The sequence below is a fragment of the Rhagoletis zephyria genome, unplaced genomic scaffold (genome assembly GCF_001687245.7).
Source record: "Rhagoletis zephyria isolate East Lansing unplaced genomic scaffold, Rhagoletis_zephyria_1.1 Rzeph_scaffold_01611, whole genome shotgun sequence".
In the NCBI taxonomy this organism is placed as follows: Eukaryota; Metazoa; Arthropoda; class Insecta; order Diptera; family Tephritidae; genus Rhagoletis; species Rhagoletis zephyria.
Window position 1 is genome coordinate 80,178 of NW_016158695.1, and position 21,066 is coordinate 101,243.

The 21,066-nt window shown below is 41.9% G+C and overlaps 1 protein-coding gene across 1 annotated transcript; it reads right to left on the reverse strand.

Annotated features, from left to right (window-relative positions):
- Positions 1-3,579: 3,579 nt before the first annotated feature.
- LOC108364630 (uncharacterized) lies at positions 3,580-4,713 on the reverse strand. Its single transcript, XM_017618384.1, has 3 exons — positions 4,537-4,713; positions 3,790-4,441; positions 3,580-3,743 (listed from the first exon to the last, which is right to left on the reverse strand). The coding sequence occupies exons 1-3, from the start codon at positions 4,711-4,713 to the stop codon at positions 3,580-3,582; spliced, it is 993 nt and encodes a 330-aa protein (XP_017473873.1).
- Between the last annotated feature and the right edge of the window lie 16,353 nt (positions 4,714-21,066).

Consider the following 21,066-nt stretch of genomic DNA (forward strand, 5'->3'; position numbering starts at 1 on the left):
ATTAAATACATTCTAGCGTGTCTCAGTCCTTTACCCACAAAAGCGGCTATACCTTTTTTCTTTCTATTCAAAACAGTAAGTGTGGCACCTTTTGAAATCTTTATTAAATGAGCAATTTTTTTATGTAATGTAAAGTTATAGCTCAGTAAATTTTTTTTTCACCCGAGATAGTCAAAGTTGGGGAAGAAAATATCAAAAAGTTAAAAATCCAGAAATAGTCCTAATTTTATGATGGTTCCTTAATATATTTTAACTACATTGCATTTGAGTATGGAGAGGCAACTATCTGGAAGATTTTACATAAAATTTACTAAGTATTGCCCGGTTTGTAGTTGCAGTTAAAGAAAACACATGAAAAGGCACGATTTTTGTGAAATTCGAAAAAATGTAAATATTTCAAAAACGGTGACACTTTTACCTGAAAATTTTTTGTTTATCAGGGAGCTCACCCCCACCTACCTTCCCCTAAAGTTTGGCACGTTTCTTCTGGGACACCCTGTATATGTTATGTTTATTTCTCTTGGCATGAATTATCTCCCTTTTTTTCATAGTATTCTCGTGCTACAACCTCGTTCTTCTTCTTCTTCTCATTTTCCCTTTTTTCCTTCTAAACTCCTTCTTCTACTTTCCTTTAAACTGCTTCTTCTTCTTTCTTTTAAGCTCCTTTTTCTTCTTCTTTCTTTTAAACTCCCTCTTCTTATTCCCTCTTTCTCTTATATTTTCTCTTCTTCTTCTCTCCCCTTAGGGTCTCCTTTTCATGGCAATCGCTCCCCTATTTGGCAATTGCCGAGTTATCACATTTCTGTCTATGACCGAAATTTACCTATTCTTCGCCTTGCGTCGAATTAGGCTCAGGTGCATGCCGGAGAAAGATTTTTGGTGACTCTGCCGCGTCGGCCTCTTCATCGCCGTAAAATGGCTTCAGCTCACTCAGATGTGCTGTTCTCCTCTTACCGTTGTGTACCTTGTCTAATTCGACGATTACTGGCGAAACGGAGTTCATCACTCGGTACGGCCCAGCATACTTCGGAGCAAGTTTTCCGTCGCCTTCGATAGGTGGTACTCCTTCACCAGCACTCGGTCACCTACCCCTGGTTGCCATTTCCTCCTGCGCAAGTTGTAATGACGCGCTTGCTCGGTCGACGCTGTCTGCTGATTTCGCCTTACCTTACAGTGTTCCATTGTCAGTTACTAGAATTTTCGGGACTCCAAATCTAGCGAGTACGCGTTCTCGAAACGCTTTGTTGAGGCCTTCAGCTGTCGCCCTCCGTAGAGGCACAATTTCAACCCATTTGGAAAACTTGTCGATAAAGACTAGTACGGTTGTGTTTCCATACTTTGATCGTGGCAATGGTCCCACAAAGTCTGCGCATACTGTGGCCCAAGGTTCTTCTGCGATCTGGGTTAGCATCTTTCCCGCAGCTTTCTGTTGGCTGGGCTTGTAAATCTGGCAGGTAGTACACTGTCGGACATACCTCTTTATGTCCCTGAACATTCCGGGCCAGTAGTAACGTGCCGTCGCTCTCGTTATCGTCTGGCGGATGCCCATGTGTCCTGCGCTTGGACTATCGTGAACTTCCTTCAGTACTCTCTCACGTAGTGGCGCTGCCACGCATAGCTTCCACGGTACTGTGTCTTCATCATCCATCTGGACTACGATGTGTCGATACAGTTCGTTGTTTACAATTATGTAGTCCGGGAACTTTTCTGGTGTCCTCTTCACCTCTGCCATTTTCTCGGCCAGCCACTTGCAGGCCGTTGCCTCTTTATCCTGCACTAATATGTTGAGCTGTACGTCTTGGGGTTGTCGTGACAGTGCATAGGCAACGACGTTCAACTTACCCTTGCGGTACTTTACATCGAATGTATGTTGCTGGAGTTCTAGTGCCCATCTTGCAATGCGTCCGGAGGGACTCTCGATCGCATTCAGCCATTTCAAGGACAGGTGGTCGGTGATAACCGTGAATGCGTAACTCTCCATGTACGGTCTCATTTTCCGTATAGCCCACACAATGGCAAGACACTCCTTTTCAGTCGCCGAGTACTTTTGCTCTGCCTTGTTCAGCCGTCAACTAGCGTAGGCTATGACTCGCTCTGCGCCATCTAACTCCTGTGTCAGTACTGCACCTAGTCCAAAATCGCTGGCATCGGTTTGTAGCGTGAAATGGTGGGAAAAATCTAGACAGGCTTATACCGGTGCTTCCGTTAGTGCGCTCGTTAATTTTTCAAAGGCCGTCTGCTGCTCATTGCCCCATTTCCATCGGCTTCCTTTCTTCAGTAATGACGTCAGAGGGTGTGCAATATGCGAGAAATCCGGAACAAATCGCCGATACCATGACGCCACGCCCAGAAAGCGCCATAACTCGCGTGTGTTTGTTGGCGGTGTCAATTCTTTAATCGCCGCAATCTTGTCAGGATCGGTGTGAATCCCTTCTTCGCTCACCACATGACCCAGGTACTTCAAACTCCTTTTGAAAAACTCACACTTCTCTGGGTTGATCTTGAGGTTCGCCTCTCGCAATCGTCGAAACACTTCTTTCAGGTGTCCCATGTGTTGGTCTAGCGTCGCACTCGTGATAATAATATCGTCCAGATAAGCAAACGCGTGCGGTTCCAATTCGGGTCCGATGACTTTGTCCAGTGCTCGTTGAAACGTCGCAGGCGCTGAATGTAGTCCGAACGGCATTACGCGCCACTGGAACAGGCCACGTCCTGGCACAGTGAACGCAGTATACTCCTTACTACTCTCTTCCATCGGGATTTGCCAGTACCCATTCTTCAAGTCCAAGCTGCTAATGAATTTAACGCTTCTCAGTCGATCCAAAATGTGTTGGATTCGTGGGAGTGGGTATGCATCCGATACCGAGCGCGCGTTAAGTTGCCGATAGTCCATGCAAAGCCTCCACTTTCCGTTTTTCTTCTTTACGAGCACGATTGGCGCGCTGTGTGGGCTGTGCGACGGCTCGATGCACTGCTTCTCTATCAACTCATCGATCTCCCTGTTTATTACCTCCTGCATTTTTGGGTTTTTGGGAAAGTAGCGCTATTTGATGGGTCAATCATCTCGCATTATAATCTTATGGGCGGCGATGTTAGTCGTCCCCGTTAACTTCTCGAATGCGAGCCCCTCATTCTTTAAGAAATTTTTGACTTCCGTCGTATCCTCGAGGGCTGTGGGTTGTTCATTTGCGGCCTTTTCGCCTTCCTCAGCTCTCTCTACTTCGCGCACTTCTAACATCGTGCTACATGCAGCCTTCGTTCGAATATCGTCCTCTGCCTTCAGCGTTAATGTCTGCCCCCCGCAGCTCACTGTTGTGTTGGCCTTAGCCAGGTAGTCAGTCCCAAGGACCATGTCATCGCCTCTACCGTTTCTGTGACCGATATTGGTCTGTCACCACTCTCTTGTTCACTCTTCGCGACCGCTCGATTCCCAGGGTGTTCGCTGCTCTAATGCTTATAAAACTTCTGGTTGCTCCCGTATCAACCGCCGCGATTACTGCTCTACCATCCACGGTTGCTCTGGCGATTACTCGCCCTTCCGCTTGCTTAAGAATTGGTGTTACATTGACTGAGGTTGCATTACTGGAGACCCCACTCTTCGTCGCGAATGGGGTCCTTGACCGTTTCCTTGTTGTCCGCGGCAACAGTCTGATGTTCGAATGTTCCGCCGACCGCACGTCCAACAGAATTGCTGGATATCGTTCCTACATTCGTAGGCGAAATGTCCGTCTTCGCCGCATCGTCTGCACGCCGTTCGTGGGTTTACTCGGCTGGATTCTTCGCTTTTACGTTGTTGTCCCGTAGGTGGCGCATAATCGCCTCCATCCCGCCGTCTCGCTGGCATCGTATACCTCTCTCTTCTCTGCTCCTCTCGGATAGTGTAGTTGCGCTCTTCGCTTCGTCTCGGGGTTATTGCGCGGGGCAATGCTCGTTGCGACTCCTTCTCTGCTACAATATTCTCGTAGTCTTCTGCCAGACTTACCAACTCTCCAAGAGTGTTGAACTCGGTTTGTTTAATATACAGCTGGTGTTCGCTTCGGCAATTCTTATAGATGCGCCGAAGCTTTTGTGCCTCCGTATAGTCGGAATGACGCATTAGCCCTTGTAACGCTAGTACATAGTCTTTAAATGCCTCTCTGGGCCGTTGAACACGCTGCCGTATCTCATCATCGAGTCTTTCGAAATACCGGGAATTCAAGAAGAACTTCAGGAAATCTCGCTTACACGTCTCCCAGTCTCTCCAGTGGCCGTGGTTGTTTCGTAACCAGACGAGGGCTCTATCCTTAAATAACTCGGGTAATGCTCGTGGAAGTGCGTCTCTTTCTATCTCGTACCCGTCGGCTAATTCTTCAACGCGTTCGATGAAACCCAACGGGTCCTTGCCGCCATCGTATTTGACGCCCCATTTGCGTACGCGGTCCATGATAATTGGGGCTGATCGCTGTGAGTCGACGTATACTGGATACATGGCACGTTCGGCGTTCCTCTTGTGCTGTCGTCGTTGATGGGTTGTTGTGTAGGCGGTAGTAGTAGCACTTCGGGTCTCTTCGGTGTTGGTGCATTCCCCGCGCTTGTAGACCTCGTATGCTTAAGCGCTAAATCAGTGGCCCGATCGCGATGGTTCTCAGTCTCCACTTCCTCTTGCACAAATGTAGAGAGGCGTTTACGCAGCTCCTCGACGGTCCCCGAATTGTCAAGGCCAAACTCCGTCATATAGGTCACAAGCTCCTCTTTATTTAAGTAGTACACCCACTTTGTATTCACCATTTTTTTTACTTTTTTATTGTTTTATTTTATTATTATTATTATTTTTTTGTTTATGTTCCTTTGTTTCACGTTCACAGTTCTTAATTTCTGGGCTTTACCCTGTGTCTCTATCACTTTAAAGGTGTCTCTGCACTTTTGCTTGGTAGTTTTCCAAATCACTTCACTTCACTTTTGTTATCTGTGAGTTCTCCTCCTTGGCCCTTACTGCTTCCTTTATTTATAAGGGCCTCACGTTGGGCGCCAATTGTAACGAACCCGGTTTATCCGGTCTATAGCTGGGCTGTGGCTCAGTCGGATGTTGGGTTCCCTTATCCAAACGTTAAAATAAATACGCCAATGATTCTTATAGTGACGTTTCTTTATTTCGCTATTTAATTGGCAGCGCTTGCACGTCACACCAATATATTGTATTTCCTTGGCGGCGTTTCCACGTCACACCATATAAGTACTACTTGGCAGCGTTTTCACGTCACACCAATATAACGTATTGCTTTGGCAACGTTTTCACGTCACACCATATACCTTAACTACCTACTAAGCAACTTAGTCTTCACCTTCGTTGCTTAGCCATTCCAATCTGCGTTTTCACGATCGACTGGAGTATACGACTACTCTACCAGAAGTGATTTCAAATTACATTTGATGCTCTATTTATACTGTCCAGCACGCAGGCAGACAGTTATCCTAACAACATTGTTGCTAATATTTTCTTTACTTCCTTTTACTTGTTGATACCTAAGTACGTATGTATGTACTTCAAATTTCAATATAAATATGAACATATGTATTTCAATCTCACGTATGTATATAATTAACAATTCATTTAATATGTATATTCACTTATAATAATTATCAAAATTCAACAATAAGTATATATATATGTATATAAAAATGAAATTCAAATTGTATAGGCTCTTAGTGATGGACTTGGGGTCTTCACAGCGTTGGCGTATGTATGTATGCCTGCAGATTGAAGGTTTGGGGAATAATCTTAGGCAGTACTTATCTCCAGTTCCCAATTTAGCACTACACTGTTACAGATTTGCGATCACCGGTATGTGACAATCCGGTAAAAACGGCACAATTCACAGAATTGTATAGTAACCACATACACTTTAAACACCGTTCCTTTTTTATTATAACAATAACTTTAACTTTAACTTTTACACTGTTACTTCACCCGGTTATAATAACGCTAGCACCCTAACTTTTGCATCTGAACCGTTCGCCACCACTTGGGCAATTTTATACCCTTTGGCCTGGCCAAATGACTCAATCGGCCAATGTACTTACATATGCACGATGAAAACTCAAAAGAAAAACCGCTTTCACGCACACACTCTCAACTTTAGTTTCACTGAGCACTTCGAACTTTCTCTGGGCGTTGCATTGGTTTGACTAACTATGTTCGATCAAATACTTATACACTCACACAGTCACAATCGGTTAACATCGAGGTTTGATCACACTACTTATGTTCCATCCAGTAGATGTCCGATTGCCTTATGTTTGGTCCACTCCATACCCACATACATACATTCACCTACAAAAGTATCTGGCAAGCTGGCATTTGTTTTTGGCAACGAAAATTCAGACCCCGATTATAAATGAGAAGAATTGTCTGAGATCAGTAGCTCTGAAACAGCTTGTGAGATTAAGTTAATGTTCGACAATATATTTTTACAAATAAAACAAACACATAAACTAGATCGAATTGTAATTTTTAATTTGGTTTCATGTATTTTTGGACATTTCTCTGCCATATTTATCAATTATTTAGAGGTTAGAATAGTGGTCAGAAAAATCACTAATTATCGCGATATTTTCCCAATAGTTTCATCGCTAAACTCACTTGTACAGCACCACGGTGCAGCGAACAAAGGTGGCGCCGTTAGTGGTACCGCTACTTTGGTTTTGCCAATTTTGACAGTTGTGGTAACTTGTAAATAAACCTTTGTTTACAAATCAGCGAAAGAGAAATTAGAATTATAAGTGAAAAATCAGTTTAAATTGTGTTAATTTGCAATTTGTGAGTGATTTTTGAGCTGAAGACTGCGTAAAAACTATTACAATGAAGTGATGTGTGTTAAATTGCGACAGCCGTCAAGATGCAAGAAGCGTAGAGGCTAGTGTAGCGCTGGAACGAATCGCTGCATTTTGTGTACATAGGGCACGGCAAGGCCGTTCTCGAAATGTTTCTTTATTATTACATTAACAGCATTTCCTCACAATGATTTTGCTTCTGCTCCAAGCAGCCTCCATTAGCAAGTTAACCAATCAATCCCGCTGAGATACTGCCGCAGTTTTCTGCAGCAGCCTTAATTGCAAAGCAATGGAGTGCACTAAAACGTTTGCTGAAGCAGCCTCAATTGCAAAGCAATAGAGTGCACTAAAATATTCACTGTTCTCTAATAGATTAGGTGAAAAATGCTATATTTTCGCATTTAGCAAAATTAAAACCCGTTTTTCGCTGTAAAGTGAACTGATTTGGCAGTTTCAACTCGTTCTTCTTTTCGCTCTATTCTTTGTTTACTTATGGTACACAAATGTCAACGCCCAGGACGGCGCAATCTTGTATTCTATCATTCTTGGTACAGCACCAACTAGATGATATGTGTGAGTAGGGACACGCTATCGAACCGAAAGTATCGATATAATACTCATTTAAAGTATCGCTGTAAAAATTAAAACTGTAGCAAGTATGTATTCGTTACTGAGTAACGAATACAACCCTGACTCGAAGTACCGAATCATTACTCACATCCCTGCCAGCCAAAAGTGGTGAAAAATCTGGTGAAACCGAGGGTTTCGGTCACTTCAAAACTGGTGACATTTGTATGGGCGGTGTGCAGACTGTCACCACTTTCCCCTGCACGTGTGAGCCTTGCATCACTGTCGCACTCATTCAGATACTTTGTAAGGAAAACATATAGCTGCAATCGTCTAGCATTGCCCCCTTCTGCCGGCTCAGGGTTGCATTCCCTTCACAGCGAATTCAAAATAACCTTGGAAACGTTAAATAAAAAATCCTAAAATTATTTGATTTTTATTTTGCAAAATTTATTTTCAAAATGCATAATATACATACTTAATAACCAATATTATGAATAAAACTTGTAATTAACATATAAATAATATATAAATAAATATATTTTTTCATACATACATATGCGCTGGCTTAATTTCTTATTATTAGTATTACTCATTTGCACATAGATGTTTAAAAAGTTGGAAAATTTCTATAAGAAAGTTAAGCGATTTTAATAATATTATAATCAAAAGAAAGGTAATCGATTTATCTTTCTTTTGATATATATTAAAAGTTGCAAATCATTTATACTGGTTCACAAAAATTTAGTTTCATTACAACTTTGCAAAATTTGATTCCGTTTTTTCGACTTATATATAGACGGTTTCAAAAGTTGCAAAATTTCTATAAAAAAGTTAAGCGATTTTAACAATATTATAATCAAAAGAAAGGTAATCGATTTAACTTTCTTTTGATATATATTAACAGTTGCAAATCGGTGACAGGTAATAAGATCAACGGAAATAAGGTCAATTGACTTTATTTCCCATCTTGGTGCGAAATAAAGCCAATTGACATTATTACTTTTTAAAAACGAAATAAAATCAATTGACATTATTTCTCTTTCAAACATTAAATTTGCTTAGCTTCGCGGCGGGCCGCGTCAGCGCGCCACACCGCGCGCGTCGCGCTCGCGCTCGCGCCCCGCGTACCCCGCGCGACCGGCGCGCACACCGCGTCACGCTACGCCGCGGGCCCCCCGGCCTCCCCGTCTCCCGACGTGCTGTAGCGCAGGTAGATTAATTTTTTGTATACGTTGAAATAAAATTTTTATATATTTTAAACATCGAGGGCTTATATTCAATAATACCCCCTATCTGCACACTTTTCACAAAGATGAGATTCTGATATAAAAATCCACCTAAGCTTTAACTGTCATCAGTGATATTAATGCTACCTTATATAACGACAGGTAATAAGTCCCAGATGGTTTCTAAAATCAGAAATTAGTTTTTGTGCAAATTGCAGATAGAGGGTATTAATGAATTCAAGCCCTCGATATTTCACATTTTTATATTTGTAAGTTATTGGAAGCAGGGATGCCAACTTGGCTCAAACCGTGCCATTTGTTCCTATTTTATTTCAAATGGCACTTAATTTTTCAATTTGGCACAAAATGCCAAAATGGCACTTTTGTAAAAAAAATAACATTTCAATACATTTTTGTGAAATCCTTTGCGTGCACTTCTTTTTCTCAACTAAAATTTTCTAATTTATAAAGGCTATTCAACTGGTTTATCTTATTTTATCATTGCACTTTTGTTTTGAAAATGAGGCTTTATTTTATTGCTAAATGTGAATGATTAAAAGGAATTACACCTTTTTTGGCACTTTTATTTTTCTATTTGGCACATTTTGGCACTTTTTTTATCCTCAATATGGCACCTCAAAACTAAGGAGAGTTGGCAGCCCTGATTGGAAGATTTCTGCTGTGTTTTGAGGCAACAACTTGTCTGCAGTAAAAAAGCATATAATTTGTGTTTCAAAAGTGTGTGAAAACCAATCCATTAACTTATATGATCTCGGTTCCGATATTAAATAATCAATAATTGTTTATACCCGCATTTTGGCACATTGGCTCGTTGAATGTGCCATCTAATAAATAGTGTCGTCGTTCTCCTTAGCTGCTTTTAAATGACTGCTGGCGGAGACATAAATACAGTGTAAGAAAATTCTTTTTCTAGAATTGTTTCCTTATAGAAAGGTTGGGTTCTTTTCCACCTTAGACATTCCGAATTCGTTCAAAATATGCTAATTTAAAACACAGAATTCTTTCAGTGCTCCTCCGGGGTTTTTGGACATGTACTGTTTCTTCAATTTAATAGTGTTCGCTTTATTTTTGTAGAAACGAAAAATGTTTTGCATGTTATGGATCATTTCTCCACTCTTTCTTCAAATATTTCTCGTATTCCAGCTGTACGCAGGCGTTTAGTTTTTCGCATCGTGTTTTTACATATTCGTAATTTAAATTCTTTTTTTAATAGAATCAATTGGAGGTAGTTCATGATTGTGTGTGGATTAATATCACAACACTGAGGATTTGGCAAAAGCCTTTTTCATCTATTAAAAAACAACACTTACGGGGCAATGTTTATTGTAAGAACAACATTTTTTTCTATGAATCGACATACTTTAAGCATTGTTGACGCTATTTCCATTTGAATGAGGAAATAGCGTCAATGACTTTATTTCCAAATTTTTGTTGACTTTATTTCGCTTTTGAAAAGGTAATAATGTCAATTGACTTTATTTCGCACCAGGGTGGGAAATAAAGTCAATTGACCTTATTTCCATTGACCTCATTACCTGTCACCTGCAAATCATTTACACAAGTTCACAAAAAATCTGTTTTGATACAACTTTGCAAAATTTGACCACTTTTCCACTGCTTATATATAGCTATTTACAAAAGTTGCAAATTTTTATGAAAACGTAAAGCGATTTTAACGGTGTTATAATCAAAAGAAAGGTAATTGGTTTACCTTTCTTTTGATATATATTAACAGTTGCAAATCATTTACACTAGTTCACAAAAAATCTGTTTTGTTACAACTTTGCAAAATTTTACCACTTTTCCACTGCTTATATATAGCTGTTTACAAAAGTTGCAAAGTTTTTATGAAAACGTAAAGCGTTTTTAACGGTGTTATAGCCAAAAGAAAGGTAATCGGTTTACCTTTCTTTTGATTTATATTAACAGTTGCAAATCATTTACACTAGTTCACAAAAAATCTGTTTTGTTACAACTATGCAAAATTTTACCACTTTTCCTCTGCTTATATATAGCTGTTTACAAAAGTTGCAAAGTTTTTATGAAAACGTAAAGCGTTTTTAACGGTGTTATAGCCAAAAGAAAGGTAATCGGTTTACCTTTCTTTTGATTTATATTAACAGTTGCAAATCATTTACACTAGTTCACAAAAAATCTGTTTTGTTACAACTATGCAAAATTTTACCACTTTTCCACTGCTTATATATAGCTGTTTACAAAAGTTGCAAGGTTTTTATGAAAACGTAAAGCGATTTTAACGGTGTTATAATCAAAAGAAAGGTAATCGGTTTACCTTTCTTTTGATATATATTAACAGTTGCAAATCATTTATGGTGGTTCAGAAAAATTAAGTTTTCTTACAACTTTGCAAAATTTGACAAGTTGGACCTACACTTTGAAGGTGCTCCTGGCGTTGAAGGTGCTGAGGGCGGAAGGTACTCATGGTGCTCCTGGCGATGAAGGAGCTGAGGGTAGAAGGTACTGGTGGTGCTCCTGGCGATGAAGAAGCTGAGGGCAGAAGGTTCTAATGGTGCTCCTGGCGATGAAGATGCAAGCGTTGAAGGTACTGATAGTGAATCCCAAATCTGTAAACAAGCAAAAATATCAATTAAAATTTATAAACATATAAAAAGTCTCAATACATACCTTAACAGTGTGACTAAGTCGCTGCTGTTTTGCAATCTAAAAGAAGAAATTACATTATAATTAAATAAAATTGTTAAATACGTATCCTTACCTTCAAAATTTACGCAAAGTGAAATTTCTTCACAGTGTATACTGTCATCAAAACTCCGATGTTTCTAACATGCTCGCTCTAACGCATAGAATTCTTGTTAGAGTACGAATTCTTATCGGGTATGTAGCTCTAACAACGGGACATTTTTCGACAGTTCGAACAAAAAATTTGTAAGTGTTTGGGTGAGATGAATGTGTTTGTGAATCGTTTGAATTTTAGGGGAAAGTGGTGAGCCGTGGCTGGCAGGGATAATAATCTCGTTACTCGCATGTTCCGTATATGCACCATCATCGTGAATCAATACAACACAACATATTAGTTGCGTTCCAGATGCTTCACGATATTCACGAAATTCGCGATTTGCAGGAACAGCTGTTTTCTCCATTAATAAATCTTATGGGAGGTGGTCACCTGGAACGACTTCCTGTAAAAACCTGCAAATCGTGAAGCATCTGGAACGCAACTTTTGTGCGGTAACGAAACTGTTTTTCGTATCGATACTGAAGTGTGTTCCGTGTGTATAGACGTATATGCATGCATTATTCGTGTGAGGTACAAGCAGGGATGGAATTTCAAAATTTCAAAATGCGCCTAATGGTGTTCAAAAATTGTGCCGAAAAGAATATGAAAGTGCCACAAAATTAATTTTCTTTCATAATAATTATTTCTTAATATAAAAATTATTAATTAACTAAATTATTACAGTAAATCACCTTTATGAGGGATTCTTTATAGGCGGCATACACGGTGCGTCTGAATCGGGAGTCGGTTTGGAGGTAAAAATAAATATGTGTTAGTTACACCGACATGACTCTGAATGACTCAACTGTGTGTAGTCGAAAGGCGAGTGAACACGTACACAGTTGACTCGCGAGTCAGACGCACTGTAATTTACTGTAATTTTTTAATCTATAATGTGGTATGTAATTTTGTGTTTTATATTGGCATGTTATGCTAAACTTCTATATTTTATGATTGTCCCAAAACAGGATGAATTGCACCGAAAGTGCCTCTGAGAATGTAAGGGCCAAAAATGGCACTATTGTGCCTACTTTTCCATCACTGGGTAGAAGTGCTTGATTGTATCAAATTGTTCGAATCGATACAGCGAGCCCTCCCCCCCTAACTTCCAAATTTTTGTCTATATATTCGAAAATAGTACCAGGAAATTCAAGTTTTTCCTATGTATAAACTATATAACAAATTACACACTCAATGCAAACAAAATAATTAGTAAATTGATATAAAAAGTGGATATGTGGATCATCCGGTTCGGTATCAAGTTATTCTCGCTAACTTCAAAGCACTTCTATTCAAGAAGGGTAAAAGCCTGGCTGTAGTCGACAATGAGCGAAAATGGATTGAACGGTAAACTAACAAACAAATCTATATTTCAATTGTTTATTACTTTGTCTTGAGGTTTGTGTTTCCTAAGCGTACATCGAAAGTTTTTTATCAGAGAACCAATCTGAGATTATTGGAAAAACTATAGACTGGTATGGTGAACTTCCATGACGTTTACGTCTTAAGTAATTACAGCAAATCGAGCATGTTGTGATAGTCGGAAGGCACACTTCCTGTGTTTAAGATGTACATAGGAAGGACTATGATTTGAGGGTATGCACCTGGAATATCCGAAACTTAATCGATGCGATGGACGGGGCGAGGAAGGTAAGCGTGGAGCCTTGCGACGTCTACTACAGTAGCCACGTAAAGAAGAGTAAGTCGGTGTTGGATTTGTGGTGGGAGAGAGCGGCGTTCACTCTAGTGGACGAACGTCAAGCCACAACCCGCATCAAAGCGAGATTCTTCAACATCTCTCTCATATGTGCCAATGCCCCGATGGAAGAGAAGGACGAGGCATCCAAGGATCTCTTAGCTTAGAGCGTACATATTGGCGCTGCCCCCGACACGTATAAAAATCGTGGTTGGCGATTTAAATGCTAAGATGGGCAACGAAGGGATCTTTGGCGCCAGTGTCTGAAAATTCAACATCCACATAGAAACGGCGGCCTGAGGCAGATCGACTTCGCCGGGGCCCGAAATTTGGCAGTATGTTGTATTGGGTTCTAGCATGAAAATATCCATCTAGCTACATGGGTGTCTCCAGATCGAAAAACGGGAAACCAAATCGAGCAAGCTGTGATAGGCATACTTCCAGTGTATGGATTACCTCGGCGCGGGCAAAAAAGGGTCCAACAATGCAAGGAAAGTTCAACGTCGAAAAGCTGCAATCAAAACAGACTGCCAATGGATTCGCCGCTTGACTCTCATACCGACTGTGAGAGAGCACTCTTCTACAAACCGACATACGGGAGCAGTGGAACCACATTTCCCGCTCATTACTAGTACGATGAGGAGTGTCAAGAAGCCGCAGAGAAAAATGTTTGAAATGCTGGCCGACAGAAAAAACACCCGAAATTTTTAGCAGAGAGTTGAGCGAATTACGGAAGGTTTCAAGACTTCTGTAGGAACAACCATGGCGACCTAGTGACCGATGTCCAGTTCGTTCTCAAATTATGGAGGGAACACTTTTCGACCCTTTTGAATGGCAGAAGCACTGAAAGAAGTGGAGAAGGCGAACACGAGTCCCCAGTCGATGACGATGGAGTCGATATCCCAACGCCTGACTATGACGAGGTACGAAAACCGATTATGCTGATGAAAAGTAACAAAGCTGCTTGAGCTGACGGCCTGTCAGCTGAACTATTTAACTACGATTGCAAGGAGCTAATAAGGTGCATTCCCGACGACTGGAATTCAAGTGCGCTCTGCCCAATCCACAAGAAAGGCGACCACACAATGCGTGCCAACTACCCCGGCATCATCCTTCTAAGCATAGGTTGCAAGGTCTTGACGAATGTATTGTGTGAAATTGCCGTCAATGAACTGATTGGGCCTTATCAGTGTGGAAAATCCACCATAGACCAGGTATTCATAATACGCCAAGTCTTGGAAAAGACCCGCGAGAAAAGGATCGACACTCACCAACTATTTGCCGACGTTAAAGCCGCTTTCGACAGCACTAAAAGGAGTTGCCTATACGGCGCTATGTCTCAATTTGGCATCCCCTCAAACTTTACGCACGTAAAGAAAAATAAGTGAAAAAAACAACAGCGTATTAGCGTTTAATGCTCAACAATAATAACAAATGTTTGCTTTATTTGTGGAGAAAAATGTTTGATAAAACAGTGTGAATTGAAATAGAGATTTTGCTAATAGCTTGATGAGATTACCTTGCTGACGTGGTGTGGTGGCTGGCAGTCGCTATGCTGGTCTTCAAGGAAGTGAAGGAGTGCCAACAAACGAAAAAGGGTTTGAGCCCGCCGAACAGTAACCTTCGTTAAGTTTCCCCTCAACTCAGTTACCGTACGGCGGGGCATATTGTTAACGGCTGGAATGTTAGCCGTATCTTATATATGTGTGTGCACTCAGATACAAAATTATTTAACGCGCATTAGGGTGGTGCAGCATATTTAGGTATGGGCCTATACATACCGCCCCCCTTGCGATAAGCAAACTATGAAAACGGAATACGGAAGGTACCCACCATGCCACGTCAGAAAGCATAATAATAAGTTTGACGGTGACCACTAGAGACTGGAAGTGCTCCAGGTTGCACTTAGTTCTCGCTTGTCACACCCAGATTGCACCGCCTCTTCCTAGATAGCTATTGGGAAATTAAAGAGAGAGTTAAAAGAAAAAAATGGATGTGGTTTTGATTTTCAATGCACTTTATTGCGTTATTAATCAACTAAACTCTCTAATTTGTTTTTATTTTTGGTAAGCTCTGGAAACCACTAACCCAAATATGGTTGCCTGCGCCAATAAGCCACAGACCAAAGATGGGGGGGGTCCCTGTTAGCATGACCTGGGCGTATACATCGACGCCTAGAGTCAGACGGATCGGGGTAGCCCGGTAAAAATTTGTATCGGCCAACCGCATAAACTGAAATGGCGCGGCAGCCGCGAGGTCGATGTCCGTTGTCGGGCTCAATCGGTTGTGTTGTGCCGTGATTGTCGCCTGAGTTGTTACGCGTTCCGCGACACCGTATTTTCCTCTAAGTGCGAGCGAGCATCTCCGGTTTCGTCCAGAACCTGCGTGTTCCAATTGTAGGTCCCGCGCCAGACTAGCGTCGATTACCGTGCTGGGCGCGCAGGGGTCAATTTTTGCGCGGACCAGGTGCAGGCGGCCACCAGACTCGATTCAAACGATGGCGGTCGGTGCAATCGGCTGAAAAGAGCGTAAGCTCGGTGTAGCCATAGTACTGTTGTTTATGCGACCTGTTCGAAACCCCAGTCGTCGAACGGCCAGAGCCGCATTCTGCTCTCGGTTCTGCTCTTGTGGTCGGCGATATGGTGCTTTCCCAACAGTCTTACGTCGAGACAAGCTGAAAGGACCAGTTTCCGCGCCATCACGTCTCTTACCGCTGGGATATGGGGGCGGTCGGAAAGAACTAGTTTCCGAGCCACCCGCATGCTGTGATTGGGACTGGGCAGGCTGTCTCAAAAACCCAGTTGCAGAGCTGCTCTCCCTTCGCTTCTCAGGTTCGAGTGGTGGTCGGAAAGAACGGGTTTCCGAGCCGCCACTTACTTCTACAGGAGCGACCTCAGTCGTAGCTTCGTCCATCTCTGCCTCCCCGACCTGCTGAGCCCATGAATTATACGGTTCTCCTATGTGGATGGATAACGCACCCTGGGAACTGTTGTCATCATCCTCTATATTGCGTGCTGGCTGCCTCCAATTATCATTGGTTTCGATATGGAGCGAAGTATGATGCTTCTCACGGCACCTGTGACATCTGCCGGCGCTGACACAATTTTCCAGACGGTGAAATGGCGAGAGGCAGTTCGGGCGGTAGCGGTGTATGAGGATCGCTCGCAGTCGTTCTTCTGCCGTCTTACCGTGGTAGATGGGGCAAAGTCTTATGCCGTGGTCCTTGTCGCACAAGCGACAGGCGATTGGAAACTCTTCCGAGCTCCTCTCAGTTTTAGAGCGCAGTGCTGAGAATCGGTTAATTCTGCCATTTGTAGTATTTGGTTGACCAAAGTTCTATTTGGCTTTGAATTTCTTATGGTTGGGTGGCAAGTGGCGTGTATTCTTGCATTTGTTATCGTGCATATGTGTAGAAATTTTACATAAAATATTAACATGCGTTTAACTCCAGTATTATAAACTCCCTATGAAGTGCCTGGTGTGGCCGTAGCATTACTGTAATGCTATTCAGGATTTTCCTGGGTGGCGCTCGTGATGTTGAGCGACGTCCCAGTGTTATATTTACGTGTTGGTGCCTTTGGAATTTAAGGCGGTCGCACGCAAGAAAAAATAGATAAGNATTCTGCTCTCGGTTCTGCTCTTGTGGTCGGCGATATGGTGCTTTCCCAACAGTCTTACGTCGAGACAAGCTGAAAGGACCAGTTTCCGCGCCATCACGTCTCTTACCGCTGGGATATGGGGGCGGTCGGAAAGAACTAGTTTCCGAGCCACCCGCATGCTGTGATTGGGACTGGGCAGGCTGTCTCAAAAACCCAGTTGCAGAGCTGCTCTCCCTTCGCTTCTCAGGTTCGAGTGGTGGTCGGAAAGAACGGGTTTCCGAGCCGCCACTTACTTCTACAGGAGCGACCTCAGTCGTAGCTTCGTCCATCTCTGCCTCCCCGACCTGCTGAGCCCATGAATTATACGGTTCTCCTATGTGGATGGATAACGCACCCTGGGAACTGTTGTCATCATCCTCTATATTGCGTGCTGGCTGCCTCCAATTATCATTGGTTTCGATATGGAGCGAAGTATGATGCTTCTCACGGCACCTGTGACATCTGCCGGCGCTGACACAATTTTCCAGACGGTGAAATGGCGAGAGGCAGTTCGGGCGGTAGCGGTGTATGAGGATCGCTCGCAGTCGTTCTTCTGCCGTCTTACCGTGGTAGATGGGGCAAAGTCTTATGCCGTGGTCCTTGTCGCACAAGCGACAGGCGATTGGAAACTCTTCCGAGCTCCTCTCAGTTTTAGAGCGCAGTGCTGAGAATCGGTTAATTCTGCCATTTGTAGTATTTGGTTGACCAAAGTTCTATTTGGCTTTGAATTTCTTATGGTTGGGTGGCAAGTGGCGTGTATTCTTGCATTTGTTATCGTGCATATGTGTAGAAATTTTACATAAAATATTAACATGCGTTTAACTCCAGTATTATAAACTCCCTATGAAGTGCCTGGTGTGGCCGTAGCATTACTGTAATGCTATTCAGGATTTTCCTGGGTGGCGCTCGTGATGTTGAGCGACGTCCCAGTGTTATATTTACGTGTTGGTGCCTTTGGAATTTAAGGCGGTCGCACGCAAGAAAAAATAGATAAGAATATACGTATATGTATGGGGAGATATGAATATTATATATTTCGTGAGTTTCCATTTCTAATTATTTATTCGTTTTATATCGATGCATAAATTTATTCATTTTAGGTTTTGTTCGAGTACTTACGTCCACTTGTTGCGTACGTGCAGAGTGCACTTGCCTAAACCGTATGCATGTAAATGCGTAACGAAAAGAGCTACAATTTGCTTTACAATCTATGAATCTCAAGTGTTTATTCTCCAATATGTTTGATTACAAAGAAAATTCTAATTCAAGGTGCCAGAGGGGCGGATTTGAAAATTAACGATGTGAAAGCGGTGGCGGTCAGTAGAAGACTAAAAAACTTAGGCTGGCGCGCTCGGGTCACCTCGTATCGTCGCTTACAAACTTCGAAACTACAACATTAAGGAATTTGCGATATTCGAATTGAAAGGTTACAATAGTATGCGAATAAGATTTTAAGTTTAAGTTACAATAATTAAAAAACTTAAAAATAATAAAAATATTTGATTTGGCAAACGAATGTAAAATAATTTAAAAGTATTTGAAAATTGTCGGTGTTCTGCAGGTGAAGGCTTTTCTCATGTCTTCAACATGCTGGGCCCGCAAATGTTGATCTCAACGCTGGCGGGTTAAAGCTTGTTCTCAGGAGGCCTAACTCGGGATCCCAGGCAGGAGAGGAGGAGGTTCATATGACTATGGAATCGGCACATCCTGGTTAGCCTGTGAATGAGAATTGAAAAGTGTATTAGATGATTAACATAAGTAATAGGGATTGAATTGTGTGNTTAAAGCTTGTTCTCAGGAGGCCTAACTCGGGATCCCAGGCAGGAGAGGAGGAGGTTCATATGACTATGGAATCGGCACATCCTGGTTAGCCTGTGAATGAGAATTGAAAAGTGTATTAGATGATTAACATAAGTAATAGGGATTGAATTGTGTGTGTGTTTGAGGGTAGTATCGCGTAAGAACGTGAATGAGCTTGCATAGAGTGGAGGTTTAGTTGGGGAGTAAGCTTTGGGTGTAGGAATATGTCCGCTATTCGTAAAGTTTAGCTGCGAATTGCGTCCCTTGAGAGAAAGAAATTTACGTAGTTTTTTAATGCGTCCAGCTTTCTTAATGAATGGCATATGATTGGATGAGTATTTAGGTAGTGAGAGGTTCATATAGGCACTCTGCTGTAGATGTACCCATACCGTGGTGGGCGCGACATTACCCTTGGGAGGTTTGGGGTATAAAACGACACTGATCCACAGGTAACCAGTTGGAGAGGACTTCTCTTGAGAATGTGGTTGCTGATGATTACGGTCACTTGCATAGGAAGACGAAGTGGCCATCTTTGTGTCGCGTTGTTTCGAGCTTGTCGCTTTGCTTGATGTTGGCGGTTGCAAGTTCGATGGGGTTGAAACACAAAGTAGGTTGTGCGCATCGGCAGGCAGTTTCGAGCGAACCGCAGATGTCATTGCTGGTGGCAGTGTTGATGAGGCCGGAGCTGGGAACGGTGAATACACTTCTTTCTGGAACTTTATAAGTCGATGTGAAGGATTCCAAGGAGATGGAGAGTCTCGCTCGCTGGTTGCCGCAAAGAAATCGATACCTCGCTGCTTGGGATCGCGAAGAGTTCCGACGTCCTTATTTGAATTGTGCCAATCCGGAGAAGATGATGGCATTGTGGATCGTTTTGGTTGCTGCTGAAATCGAAAGTGGATTGTAGTGGAGGACCGTGATGTGAAAGGAAATGTTGGCAATGGGGACCTACACCTGGGAGCTGGCGTATTTGTGGTTTTGCCGAACTTTGAGTATCTTTCAACATCTTCGGGATCGAGAGTTGAATTTATGCTTTCTTGTGGGGTTTCCCTTTCATTTATAATTCCGTTCGATGGTTTCGGCTGAGCTTTCATAGGCGGTAGAGGCCCTGCCGGACCGGAAGATTCCGCATCTGATGATTCTTGGGGTAGATATGGGGTGGGAGTGTAGTTATTTTGACAGTATTTAAGGAAATCATCGGAGGATTCTATGCTGTATTTTTTCTTTGGAGTAGAACTTAGAGTGTCGGATACTCGGGTTGTATCTATGGGGGCAGACACCTGGTTAGTGGACTGTATAGTTGGGGTTCCTTCATTGGGGGCTGAAGATTTTGTTGGCATGGTGGTAAAATTTGGAATTCGAGGGCCTGCTGAGTTGGCCGAGAGGAGCTCTAAGGCTTTCTCCATTTCAGCTTTGCATTTATAATATTGAGTCGAGCAGTTTGCAAAAGTTGTGGTTACTGAACTACGTACTAATGTAAAATGGTGTGAATCGGAAAGTTGTTGAAATGAGGTCACGACGCTTTCCCAGTTTTGGTCCAAGAGTTGCATTTTTACTTTTAACAGCGACACTGAGAGGTTCGATGTTGAGGTGGAAGACCATCTTTGGCACAGTAAATCGAATTTGTGGCTTTCGAACTTAAAATCCTGATGGGATGCCTTTGTTACGTGCATGCACTGAGAAAATTTGGGAATTATTTCCATTTTTATTTTATATTTTATATGGGCTTAGGAAATTACACTATAAAATGAAATTTCTTTTGGTTACTAAACTTTTTCTTTATATTAATTTACGTTGATGTAATTTTATTTATGTAAGTATATTTATTTTGTCCCACTGTGAGGTGTTCTCATAGTTTGACCAACTTAAGCCACTGTGATATCTTCGCGCCTTCGAGGACAGTGCTTATGTGTGTACAAGTGTATGTGCATGTATCGTATATGAGTTACGTGTTAAACGGAGTGATGAGAAGGGGAATAGGGAAGTGTAAATATAAACGTACATATGTATTCGCTTTAATGCAATAGCTACTGCGCGTGTTCATATGTATTTATACCTTGCGCGCCAGCAAAGCTACAGGAACCTGTACAGATATACATATACATATAGTTCTGTACGTACATCCATATTTGTTTATAACGCGACAAAAATTTTGTTTCATGTGCCCTCTAGGAAATGCAGATCAAAGAAAGTTCACTTATGGACCTTGTGTACATGCGCACGTACTCACATATCTATCGCATGAAACTTAATATTCACAGCGAGTTAGATTTAATTTTTTTTTTTTTTTTTTTTAGGATGGCTCGATTAGAATTTTATATGGGTAATGTTGATATTTAAGTTTAGTAGTTAGGGACTTTAATTTATTATAGAATTTAGCAAATATATTACTATAACGCTTTAACTAGTTTATACATACATATGTAGGCACCCTGAAATTGTGCATATGGAAACTGTGCATACGAAATAATGCATATGAAAAAAACCGAAATAATGCATACGAAAAAAACCGAAATAATGCATAGATGCACAGTTTCGGTTGAAAAC

Coding starts and splice junctions, on each gene's coding strand:
- LOC108364630 (XM_017618384.1), bottom strand. CDS start 4,713: ATGACGGAGTTTGGCCTTGACAATTCGGGGACCGTCGAGGAGCTGCGT. Junction 4,442..4,536: donor CAACACCGAAGAGACCCGAA/GTGCTACTACTA, acceptor GTCGACTCACAG/CGATCAGCCCCAATTATCAT. Junction 3,744..3,789: donor GCCACCTACGGGACAACAAC/GTAAAAGCGAAG, acceptor AACGGCGTGCAG/ACGATGCGGCGAAGACGGAC.